The sequence below is a fragment of the Callionymus lyra genome, chromosome 2 (genome assembly GCF_982586985.1).
Source record: "Callionymus lyra chromosome 2, fCalLyr1.hap1.1, whole genome shotgun sequence".
Lineage (NCBI taxonomy): Eukaryota > Metazoa > Chordata > Actinopteri > Syngnathiformes > Callionymidae > Callionymus > Callionymus lyra.
In genome coordinates, this window is record NC_141819.1 from 21,746,576 (window position 1) to 21,760,108 (window position 13,533).

At 40.2% G+C, this 13,533-nt stretch overlaps 1 protein-coding gene across 4 annotated transcripts in view; it reads right to left on the minus strand.

Moving 5' to 3' along the window:
- tanc2b (tetratricopeptide repeat, ankyrin repeat and coiled-coil containing 2b) overlaps positions 1 to 13,533 on the minus strand; it is an 86,977-nt gene that overhangs the window by 20,705 nt on the left and 52,739 nt on the right. For all 4 annotated transcript variants that reach the window (XM_087784077.1, XM_087784076.1, XM_087784075.1 and 1 more), the window contains 3 exons: positions 9,555 to 9,703; positions 3,029 to 3,212; positions 1,941 to 2,189 (listed from right to left, as the gene is read on the minus strand). In XM_087784077.1, the coding sequence (XP_087640203.1) occupies positions 1,941 to 2,189; positions 3,029 to 3,212; positions 9,555 to 9,703 (582 nt within the window). The remainder of the gene's footprint in view (positions 1 to 1,940; positions 2,190 to 3,028; positions 3,213 to 9,554; positions 9,704 to 13,533) is intronic.

Consider the following 13,533-nt stretch of genomic DNA (forward strand, 5'->3'; position numbering starts at 1 on the left):
ACTGCTTGGCTATAGCCAGTAAAGGCCTGAAAGATGAAGAAATAATGACATGGCCCCCTCACCTGACCTAAATCCCATGGAGAACCTGTGGGCCCTTATTAAATGAGACCTTTAAGGGGAAGGAGTCTCTCTGAACAGTGTCTGGGAGTCGTGGTTGCGGCTTTTGAGTGCTATTGAAAAGAAGGGTGGCTATATTGGTTAATGTTCTGTTGTTTAAATGTCAGAAGTGTATTTGTACATTTTGACTTGTTTTATTATTATCATCACTTAAACAGATAAAACTGAATAACCGAGTTTAGTTTGGTTTTTATTGAGCTGCATAATAATTCTGCACACTAATAATTTTGCACACACAGATATATATATATTTATTTTTATTATAGCCGACACCTCACTTTTACTTCTTTAAATATCCAAGTTTGAGATTTAGTAACATTTCGATTGATCAGTAGCACCGTTGTTGTTCAATAATTAAATGAATCCCCCGCAACTTGCCTAATAATTCTGCATGCAGTGTGTGTATATATACAGTATATTTATATATATATATTTATAGCAAATGAACAAGTTGAACTTAAACCTCTATAGCTTAGCAATAAAAAAGCTTTATCAACAATCCTTCAACAGATAATAAAACATCTGATTCATGTATCGGATAGAATATTTATTTAAGCATTTTAAAATTAGGAACTTTATGTTATATTTTAAATCATTATTTAACATAATGACCCGCAAGATGGGCATGAGACGCGTGAACAATTTATTATTATTATATAAGAAAACTTGCATTTCAACATACAAAAATTAATGTTTTATTAACATTTAATATATTATTATGCTATAATAGGTAGTTTCAAAAATGAAATAAGTAAGTAAGTAAATATTTGTAGAGCGCTTTTCTAGACCAGTGTCACAAAGCGCTTTAACAATCAATACAATACCCCAAAAAATAGATGCCTAAAAGGTCAAGACAACACCAACACAGGAAAAGCCTGCACGAGTAAAAGCGTCTTCAGATGTTTCTTGAAGGAGTCAGTAGATCCATCAAGCACATAAGCATCTATCCATCCAGCCATCTTCTTCACTAAGAACAAAGCTTCAGTTTTTGGACAAGGACCTGTTTCTAGGTTTGAGTCCGAGTCGTGAAACCAACAAAACAGTACCTGAAGCATTCTGAAGTCCTATAATCTCAAGGTCTGCTGCTGGTCACCATGATTAAACAAAACAGCCCCTCATTCTCTCCCAGCTCACACCTCCGCTGGCTTCACTCCATGGCCGCGAGTTGTGAGGATTTGCCGTCCACCCAAAAAAATGAGCCACAGCAGTTTCCCAAAATGGAGGGAAACTGGCAGCTGAGAATGTTGCTGGGGCTGCTGGGAAGCTAAAACTAGAGTCAGTAGGGGGCCTCGCCCCGGCACTGAGTCACCAAGATGTTCAGGAGATGGGAAATGTAACCGATATCGAAACGTTGGTTATATTCAAGTAAAAACAGATAATACATGGTATTATTAATTGAGTATATTTTAAGTTTCCTAATAGAAATACATACATATGTGAAGGTTAAGGTTATAAAGAAATAGATTGCAAAATTATTTTTATATAGACAGGATGAATTCAATAAAGGTAGGAGATAAAATTTGGTTAGCCTCAAATATTTCTACAAGGTCACAGGCAACTGGCCGCATGTAAGTGGAAGTTGTTTTCACGAGAATTGACTTTGAATCCGGATTCTTTTTAATGCCATTATTAGTGGAGAGGATCCACTAATCAGGATTTATTTCAGTTATCTCAGTAGCTTAAGTAGTGGCTGAAGTCCTAGTGATATTATAGCAGTAGTACAAAGAAGTCACAGTGTGTGCAGGGTCAGAACAAACATGCAAGGACAGAAGTGAAAGAACCAGGGCAGGACTGCTCCTGGTGCGGGGCAGGGAAGGACTCACCGGCCACAGAGTTGGGTCGGGGCATGAGGTACAGAGGGATGGAGTGGGCAGAGTGGGAGGACATGCTCTCCAGGTTTCTCTCGGGGATTTTGTTGAGGCTGTAGGTGGAGGCGGTCATGTTCTCGTCCACCCGGTACAGAAACGAATCCATGCCTGATTTCTGCGACTGCCACAGCTTCAGGTTCCCCCGCGAGTTCTCGCCGTGTTTGCCGCCGCGATCCATGTTCTCCGAGTAGCTGGTCAGGGTGGCTGAGGACACATAGAGATAGTGTTAGTGTTTGTGTTAGCCATCTTCACCACTGCTGCTCATGTACCCCACCCACAATGCACAAATATTTACTTTATGTACCGTTTAAAATATGTACTTAGCTTGTATACTTGTAAGTAATGGTTATTCCATAGCAGAAGCTCTTTTTCAAAACATTTTATTTACTTTAATATGTACTGTTAACAGTGCTAACTCAGCTAATAGACAATGATATAGCAAAGGAGCTAAAGATATATATATTTTACCCAAATATGTAGTTTAAATTAAGATTAATAGGTGGATAGCATTGTTAGCAATAGTTATACATTAGGCAAGAGCTAATGCTAAAGTAGCCACATTAGCTACTCATTTAGCCGACCAACAATTAAAAAACTATTTTTGTAACTTAAATATGTTCCATTTTAATGCTAGTCCACCAACAATTCAAATAAACATATATTTTACTATAATATTTAGCTTTAATTTGGCTAAGTGGATAGATTTGTTAGCAATATTAGTGCTGTAGCAGAAGAGCTAATGCTAAATTAGCTACTTTAGCTAATCCTTTAGCCCAACATCAATTTAAAAAATATATATTTGACTTTAATATTTAGCTTTAATTTGGCTTAAGAAGTGGATAGAATTGTTAGCAATAGTCATGCTGTAGCGCAAGAGCTATTGCTAAAGTAGCTACATTAGCTTAAGACCTTGTTGTTGTGTAGAATAACGATGTTAATGTATAAATAAACAAATCGTAGAAGTGGTTAGTAAAATTAATATATCCGTGTATCAAAACACTTTTTACAGTAAAATTAAACATGGTTTTCACGGGTTATCTCACCGATAATCCCACTGTCCCGGCTCTCCAGCGTGGATGTCGGACTGGTGACGGAACCGTAGGCGCAGTCCTTGTTTCCCGCCTGGCTGGGCATGGCAGTGGGGAGGGTGGAGCAGGGGCTACCAGCAGTGGGCGAGGCGGTGCTGCTGGTCAGGGTAGAGCACGGACTGATCCTCTGGTTCTGGACCTGCCACACAAAAAACACTTATCAGAGTCTTGCAGCAACCATTCTGCAGATGTAGTGACAGCGACCAAAGAGTTATCCCGACATAAAAAAAAGGCTGACGAGTGAGATCAGAGGGCAGATTAATGACCGACATGGAAGATCAGGAAAGGAGTTCAAGGGAGTGGCAATTACGCAAATAAGAGTCCGTATAATCCCCTGCTCCTTTTGTGGAAGGATTAGCGTAACAGGGAGAAAATTTGAAGTGGATTAAGGCTAAAAATATACTGCGATCCTTTATGAAAAAAATTTCATGTGTGTTTGGGTTCGAGAGGACGAGAAATAAAAGACACGCTGTACCCACAGCCACGCCAAAACAAACATCCACGCCTCTCGCCAAAACATGGCAAACGATCATGTGAGCGTTTAAGTGGCATTGACAGCCTGGTGACGGCGTGGCACGGAAGAGGTCGACGGCGAGTCGAGGTCGAGGCGAGGAGGTGACGAGCCGGGGATCAGGGCCGTGTTTGCAGTTTCGTTTAATCTGCACATCGAAGTGTTTGGGTCGCGGCGCTAATCGCATGAGTGCCGGTTTGATCCTGCTGTCGGCATCAACAAGTGTCATTGAGCAAGACATTGATCCCCGGATCACTGCCGATCGAAACTCTTAACGTGTTTTATTTCAGCACTCTCTCTTGAATTGATACTCGCACAAACCATCGCGACATGCTTCAAAGTGTCCACGCTAATGCAGGAAGATGATCTGCAGCTCGCGGCGGAATTACGCCCGCAACAGGAGGATCTATTGACCGTGCAATACTTGCTTATTAAGGTCAATATATTTTTGGAAGGGAAGGAAAGAGGCAACAAGCTTGAAAAACCAAAACAAATTAATAATGAGAGAAAGGTGGGTGGGGGGGGGGGTCAAAAAACATCATTATATAACAATGTCTTATTACATTTGTACTTTTTTCAGCTATTGATTTTAAGATAATTGCATAATTGAGGTCTAAAGTGTGGCCCGCCGTAAATCTTCAAGTCTATAGTCGATTTCTCAGATATAAACTGACAATCTAACAGACACATTTTTTTAAATCGTAAAAAAATAAAACTCTTTAAATATTGATGCTAATTACTAAATACTGAACATCTTTTAACCCCCCGCCTGTCCGTGAAGAACTTCAAAATAAAAGCTTAGATATCTTTAATCCGTTTAATCCAACACTAAATTGAGAAGTCTGGTATGAGATAACCCTGATGTCACTGTTCTCACACGGCCCTCGCACATTTTCTCTTGATCAAATGTGGCCCTAAACGAGAAAAGTAAACATGCGTTTTCAAATTACCTTCCACATTTTATCATCTCCACTGAAATAAACCACCGCATTTATAAAGACAGCTCGATGAAAGAGGACAGAAACATGACTCAGCAATTCTTCTCCATAACAAAATGAATAAATAAATAAGGCTGAAAGGCATTTTAGAAGATAAAAATCATTTCAGCCTTATTCAGTTTCTTCACTTTTCTTCAGTTTCTTGTTGATTTGATGTATGATGAACACCTTTGTCATAAGTAAATGTATTCCTCCATAGTGTTGACTGAGAATATTTAAACTTGTATTTCTGTATAAACTATTATGTTTCATGAGGTTACACAACAAAAAATCTAATTTTAAAACGTGTGGTCGACTCTCTGAACTCAACCCTAAACGGCCAAGAAATACCCATTATCATCCCATATCGAGACTCTTGACCGCCATTCCCCCTACTTTGCATATACTTCCTCATACACCATGGAGGCGTTCAGCTGTAAATCACCTTGCGCCGAACATAAAAAGAACATTTGATGTGACCCATTTTGCTTTGACCCTTCATGTTGATGATTGAAAGATTCCTTTTGAGCACTTAAAGCGTGTAAGTGATTCTCTCTGGGTCGGTGTTGAACGTCCCACTCGTCCCGCATACGTTGATGTTACGATATATATGGCACAGTCGCAGATATCTGGCTTACAGTGCCTTTCTCGGGTCGGATGGTGAGCGGCTCGTGGACCCTCTTATCTTGCCAGTGTGCGATCGTGATTATTGTGTTATCTCTGGTGAAACTATGAGCAATCCCGCGCTGGTTTCCAAAGCCGATTCAGAGTAAATTCCCGGGTCTGTTCGTCCGTGGACATGCTGAACTATTTATCTGTTATGAAGCTTACATCGAAGCACACTTTACTGTTGTTTTCTGCAGTATAATTGGTATTTTTAGGTCAAATACAGCTAAAATTACTTTTGTTTTATTAATATTCTTTTACTATGACTTGTTTGGATTACTGCTGTGTCAGCATTCTGCTGTTAGAATCTTTGTTATTGTAGTTCTGCAACAGTTGACCATTTTTTGTTGTTGTCGGTTTACCCGCTTATCTGGTTCCGCAACTTTCGTGGTCCTGCGGGGGACGGTATTATGACAATCGCGTTTAAAATGGTATTGATCCAATCTTTACATTCCCGCTACCTAAGTACTACTATGATCTTGATATTTCAGTTGCTATTCTTATATTATATTTGTAAGTAAGTAAGTAAGTAATTTTTATTTATATAGCGCTTTTCCAGACCAGGGTCACAAAGCGCTTAAACAATCAAAACAATATTCAATAAAGTATATACTTTAAAGGTCAAGATAAAACTGATAACACAACAGGAGTTCCAGAAAATCAAGGAAAAGCCTGAACAAATAAAAACTGCTTAAGATGTTTCTTAAAGGAGTCAGTAGATCCATCAAGCGCAAAGAGAGAGGAAGATCGTTCCAAAGCTTAGGAGCAACAGCCTGGAAGTATTTCTCTCCTCTGGTCCGATATCGTGTGCGAGGAACCATCAGTAGATTCTGATCCACAGACCTCAGAGCCCGTGCTGGGGTGTAAGGCTGGATCAGATCACTGATGTAATATTTGTGTAGCTATCGCTATTAGCTTGATGCAACTTTAGCAACGACGCTACTGTAACATTACTGTTGAGACGTCTTTTTTATTTTCTTGTAGCATCACTGTAAACGTAGTATTTTTTAGATTGTAGTATTTGTAAGATTGTAGTATTTGTACGATTGCAGTATTTGTACTGTTATTTTCTTTTGGTTGACTTTAACCATCCGTCACTGTCCAGTATGTTATTCAGGAGTTGAAACGTCAAGAGATTGACGACAGAAATCTGGTAAATCCAGAATATATCAAGAGAAATGACGAACAAAAGCTCTGATCTGAAGCCTTCAGACGCGCCCGTGTGTTGATTCGCGTCGACTATTCGGGGTAGATATGCTAAACAATAAGGGAAAGTTAGCACAGTGTGCAGGACGAGGCAGGGTGCCGGGAGTGAGTCACGTCTCTAAAAAGAGCCGCTTGAATAAAGCTCTCTCGGTTGATACACCCCCACGGCTTCAGCAGCCTCTAGTCCGTCACACTAATGGCTCCTCCACACTGCTTCAAACCTCAACAACTGGTCCGGCTCGCCTCCCCCCCCCCTCCCTCCAGGTGGGTCTCCCCAGTAGGTGAGATCACACCTGTCGGAGCAGGTCGGGGTAAGGCGAGCGGGGCATCTGCTAGCAGGGCTTAAGAAGTGAGGGCGGAGCTGCTGCTTGAACCGCTGCCAGCGTCACAAACAAGAAAAAGCCACGACGAGGCCAGAACCGGCTGCGTGTCGGCTCAAGACCGGGTGTGAGAAGAAATCATTTGGTTCTGGAGGCAGTTCAAGGTGATTGACGGAGACAATGATAGGTTTGGAGTCTGTTGGTTAAGTATAACATCAGATAAATGTGGGAAAATCATACTTTTATCTTCAATCAGGGACGATCATATACAAATATTACAAACTAACTGACATCAACATCTTTACTACCTTAGACTGTTTTTATGTCCCAGCCACTGTTTTATTTACGTTTCCAAATTACCTTCCGCATTTTATCATCGCCACTGAAATGAACCACCGCATTTATAAAGACAGCTCGGTAAAAGAGGACAGAAACATGACTCAGCAATTCTTCTCCATAACAAAATAAATAAATAAATAAGGCTGAAAGGCAATTTAGAAGATAAAAAATCATTTCAGCCTTATTTTCTTCAGTTTCTTGTCAATTTGAATGTCGGGTTCAACTAAACGTACAGTTGTTTGTACAGATATAATATGACAAGAATAGATAATAATAGTTTAATTAAAGAACTCTCTGACATCTTGATATTTTCCATGTTTTCTTACTAATACAATTAAGCTCTTACATCAAAAGCCATGGAATTGTACTGAGAAAAACAGCGATTCCATGTTTTCTTTTCTGTTAATCAGGTAATAACTCGTGTGTATCGTGTGGTTACTTTTTGGAAGCTGGTTAGTTTTCCCAATGACAGTATATAATATAAACTTGGTCTTTACTAAGTGAGTAACAGATATATGCAGTGAATATATGATATTGTGTTAGATTAATTTAGGTTTGACATAAATGATAAATAATAATCCAAATGTATTAATGTAAATAATGCAATATCCCAGTCAAATGATTCCGTCTGGAAGCTTCTGCGGCGCCGTAGAACAATATTCTCGGCTCTACGTCTCAAAGTCAAACAAGCGACTCGTCGGCTCCATTAAAACGAAAATCCTAATGCTAAATACTGTGGGAAAGTCAATAACTTTGCCCCTGTGGCAACTCTCAAAACACGGGCTTGGGAAACAATTTTCGCAGCACTGCGACGGAACAATTACGAACCTTTGATGACCTCCGGGGAGTCAAGTGACGCAACTCTATGTAGCAAAACCATCTCAACGCGAAAAAAACACACTGCAACTCTCACGTCTGTAACAAGCAAGCGCAAAACACTGAGAAAATAAATAATCATATGTTACATAAGCCCATAATTAGAGGTTTCACGGTGGAGACTGATGCTAATAAATTCAGAACACAAAGTGTTTGCCTGGGATTGGGGGCAATTTAAAGAGATGTCTTTTGATCTGGGGAGCCAAACAAGCCAAGACCTGTCAAAACTGAGGGGATATTCCGAAGATGAATGTCAAAACAAATCGAATCAGACGACGGCGTGTTTGCTCCCCCTGGCAACGTCACTCTCGCAGGTGTCAAAAAACACAAATAACGAGACGTACATAAAGAATAAATATTCAAACGCTTAGGAATATTCAAACTCTAAACTTTGATGTGCTTGACACCGTTTCGACAGAAGATTCACTGCACCAAAAAACTTAAAACCAAGAATCGACGTTTACACTTTTTGTATTAATTTCTTAAACACTTTTTTTAGAACAAGATCGTCTAAATGTCCCGCACTGCTCAGTCACGCTAACCTAAGCCGTTCTGTAAACTATATAAATAAATATATAAACAATAAGGGTTCCACTTACATCTATAGCTCGCTAGATTATTAAAGTTTTGCCTTCTTTTCAGAACAATTTTAAGATCTGTGACAATCAACTGGAAGGTTTGACCCTCAAGTTGTTTGTTGTGCTTCTTAGTTTACCGTCAAACTGTTGTAATGTTTATTATCTAAGCTTTTTAAATTCAGATATATTATATTTGGACCACAACAGGTCACAATGTGGGTGACAATGGGCTTGAAAAGTTTGTGAGTATAATAATTTGTTTTAGATAAACTCTTGGGAGTAATAGTTTATGGGATGGTGAGTGTGGCTTAATGAGGAAATAAATCAACCCAGATCCAAATTAATACAAATAAAAACACAGCCTCAATGCAATAACCATTCTTTGTTGGTCACAAAGAAAGTATGTGTGTCATTTTGCCCCATTACCCTATTTTTTGGAAAATATAAAGTGTTATTTCTGTCTTAGAATTAAACATCAGGGAATTTAACTGATATCTATTATGAACTGGTATGTAGTTCAAGTCTGTAGATGTTTTCGCGAGCACGACAGTTGAGGTATACGTCGAACTAGAAAACAGACCTGTCCAGAAACGCGAGTTAAATTGACTGCTTAGACATTATTTACCAGAAAGTACAGGTTTAAGCAAACATGACTTGTACCTTGCAGCTACACGTTGCGACGTAAGATGCTGCTTAACCAGCCCTTAAGTTCTTAAGCGTGTTTGGTATCGTTGGGTCGAAACGGGGTCAAAAAAAAAAAGAGCATTAGCAGAATTAGCTTGGATAACAATGGTCAAAATTAAAAAACTGGCACTGCAACCTTGAGAGATAAAATGAACCAGGTATGAGTCATATATCTGGGATTAAGTTTAAGACTCTGTTTATTTTCGTAAGCTCAGTCAGGGTATGGTCGGTTCCAAAGTGTACTGCCCCCAAAACGAACCAATAGATGGAAACAGCAACGTTTTACAAAACTATTAAAAAAAAAAAAGATAAAAAGAGCGTTACCTTTCTAGCCTCGGGTTCCTCCATGCTGTAGGGGGCACCAGCTGGCCCCTCACTCACTTTGTCTCCCAGAAGGAAACCCAGGCGCGTCATCAATGTGTTGGCAGCCTCATCCACGGACGGAGGCGGGCCCAGTTCCTGGCTGGACTCCCCTGCAGAGGAGGAGGTAGGCGAGGCATGGTGGTGGAGGAGAAGAAGAAGAAAGAGAAAACGAAGAGCGTGAGTGGTGGGTTCGCTGCTGCTGCCGGCCCTCGCACCAACAAAAAAAAACACCTACTGGTTACCTGGAAACACACACCTGCCCCAGCTCTAAACGCCGACACCGTGTTCCCTCAAGTCTCAAAGGCGAGCTTTCCGAAAACATCCCCCCCCTCCAAAAAAAAACAAGAGTACGATTCCTCATTAAATGTTTTCCTGTTCGGCAGGAGTGAGATGAGCTTGTTCATCTGCTGCTCCTGTGATGAAATAAGATCCTCCCCCCTCACCTGTGTGAGGTGCATGTGTGTGTGTATGTGTGGAGTGTGTGTGTGCTGGAGAGGGAGCGCAAAGGGCGTGTTTCCACCTCTCTATCCTGTTAATTCCTGGCAGCAGAAGAGGGCAGAGAATCACATGATCATGCTCAAACACACACACACACACACACAAAGAGACACACAGAACCAGTTGTTGACCAAAACATGTTCCATTACTCAGCAGACACAACACTTGACTTACAAAATGTAATCTAAAGACTTCCTATGTTCCTTCATTTATGAAACGCAGAGCAGGATTCAAAGACTTGCCAACACATTTGCCACGATCCTCACGACACAAAGCTGTAGCGAAGTGTAGAGTTTCATGAGGCTGACGGATGCAATAATATCTCCGTTTCCCAGAACCGAAGTGAACAAAACCACCGCCAGGCATCGATCTGGTCGAGTGTCATCTCGATCAGAGCAAATATTCTCCCTCGTGAAAAACATCGACTACAACTGGCTTATGATAATCTAACAGTAAAAACATATTGAAAAGAAAGAACTAAATAATAGTAAATAGTGATATATTTTTATATATTAATACATTAAACGTTGCAGTTTTGCTAGAGGGGGAGCTCAGGCTGGAAGTGCTTCATACAGCACAACATCATGAAAACCAAACCAGAACATTGTTTATTTCCTTGTGCTGTGTTTGTGAAGTGGTAGCGAGCGGGCAGGGACAGTTTGAGAGCAAATGTGGCCGTGGAGAGCCAGACTGAACTCTGGTTTGATCTAAATAAAGAGCAGTGAGAAAAAAAGAAACTGGTTTCTCCCTCCCTCTCTCTCTCCCTCTCCCTCCCTCTCTCGCTTGCTCTCCTGCCCGGCAGGTCGAACCAGACCAGCAGGTCTCTGCACCAGGTCTTGACTGGCAATCATGAGCTGCTGCTGTGGTTAAATTCAAGGATCAGTATCAGCCCTCGCTGGAGAAGATCGAAGATATGATGCAATCGCTATATTGAATTGATATGCAGGAAGATATGAGATATATCAGAAAAGGAATACGGACTCATGGACAGTGTTTGAACAGTCGCAGCATGTGGAGTGTTTGCTCATGTGGAGGAGTGTTTGAGGTTCTGTCTCTCTCTCTCTCGCTATAAAAAGTCTTTGTCTCCGACACTGGATCACCTCCAGTGCTGTCCTGACTGCGACTGCTGCCACATCTGTTTCTCCTCCAGCAGCTGGACTCGGTCGGCATTAAAGTCTCTAATCCAGTTTCTACCACCAGGAAAACAAAAAGTCAGTCCTCAGACTCCCACACTCACCAACATCCCAACAAGAACACACAAGTATTACACGCTCAGAGTGCATTGTAGGAACGATCATGAGCAAACTATAGTTAGGACTTAAATACAGCAGGATGTAAATGACCGGAGCTGCTTCTGTTCACAACAATAAATGACGCTTTTCCTGATCAATCTTTTCATCTGCAACAATCATGAGTTTGAATTAAAACTCGGGTTGAAGGCCTTTTGCCATTTTTAGATTAGTTAAAGAAAATAGATGAATCACTTAATTACAGATAATTCAGAGATAATTATTCTCTCAATTCTAGGGCTTTGTCATCAATCGAAAATGTTAAATACCAGTTAAGATGCCAACATCTATACTTTGATAGCTGTTGCTTAATTATACTTTTTTATACAAATTTTCTAAGATAATTTCCCACAGAAAGAAATAACTATAATTAAACATAGAGTAACATGTGGAACACTTTTCAGCTTTGTAAATGTTCACTTAAATATAATTACAAATAATTTCCAGTGCAAAAGAACACACATAAGTGAAGACAAGTGACAAATGTATCTTACGTTCACTGTCTTTTTTACATTAAAATCCACATAATATTCAGATTCGATCACATGTATGTATCGATACTTTACACAAAAGAACAAAAGTACGATACCAGCCTTACTCAATGTTCTAATCGCTTGATAGCACTTGTTTTTAGATGAGGTTCCAGAGTACTTAGTGTAGATTATTTATCATTTAAAAAAATGATTTATTAACCCTTGGGTTAAACCAGGGTCAGGGTGACCTGAAGGCCCAAAAGCAAAGTTTGTGGTATCCCTTGTGTTTTCTCTGGCTTCCAGATAGATACATATGCAGTGGTGGAGGTCGTTCACCTTGACCCTGAAACAAGGGTTAATGTGGTCGGTAAGTTGAAGTGAGGTCCTAATGTGGCACCGAAAATGGTACTAGGTACTTAAACGCTCAAGAGGCTTGAAGGAGGGCCAGGGGCCAAATGTGAAAATTGACATCGAGAGTTATCTCACTTAAAACTTCAAAATAAAACGTCCTTTATCTTTAACCAGTTCAACACCAAATTCTAAACTTCTTTAGTGAAAGACATGAAGAAAATATTTTACTATTCAGGAATTAGCATTGACCATAGGCAGCTTCATATTTTAATCTGGTCTTAAAGCGTGTGTGACATTTTAAAAATTTATATTTTTACTATTCAATACAGTTTATAAGAGGCCGCATGAAATCTGCCCAAAGGGCCAAAAAGAGCACACAGGCTGCACTTTGGACGTGCCTGGTCCAATTATAGTGCCTGTACATGTGCTATGCTATTGTTGCAGATGATAAGAAACACAGAATATAGTATATGGTACACACACACACACATATAAATATATATATATATATATATATATATATACGGTGCGCCATGTACAAAACGTACTTAATAAGCTAATGTTGTTAAACTGTGAATGTTCAGATAGATAATGTTTTTTTTTGTCTGAACTATTTCTGTACATAAAATGCTAGTTTGTTCAAGGTAAAAGACAGGGAGGGAAGACAACAAATGGGACACATTGGCATAAAAAGCTAATTTGTGCAATAATGTAGTGTCCTCGAATGATGCTGAAAATGCTAAAAAAGGTTTGTGTGAAAAGCAGAAATTCTGAAGCATTGATGTAGATGATGAATCTATCTTTTTAAAGTGCTATTCCAGGACATGCATCACTCCCTCTGACAAAATATTCACGTACAGCCACGGCAAAGAAAACTGACAAAAAAAATTCTCCAGTGCAACTCTTAAACACCCACAGAACGAAGTGAACATGTGGGTCACTGAACAGAAGAGGTGTGTGTGTGATCACAAGATTAAAATACTGGAGGCCCCCGAAAACCATGATTCCACTCGTCCAGAATCAAAACAAAAACACACACCAGTCCAACGGATTCCTGAGCTGCAGAGGAGACAGATGGTTGCCATGGCAACTATCTGAGCGCAGCGAGGAATGTGTGTGTGAGTGCGCCAGTCGATAGATTTGTCCTCAACAGAAAGATGCAAGAGTGTGTGCGCGCCCTGCGGTCGAGGTGGACCGGACCCCGAGATGATTAATAAACCCTCACCGCAGGTAAGACGACACCGGTCAGGCACTTTCTCGGAACTCACTTAAAATAAAAATTGCTGGTGGACATTTACAACCGCTGATGCGGTAACGCTCGGACACTAA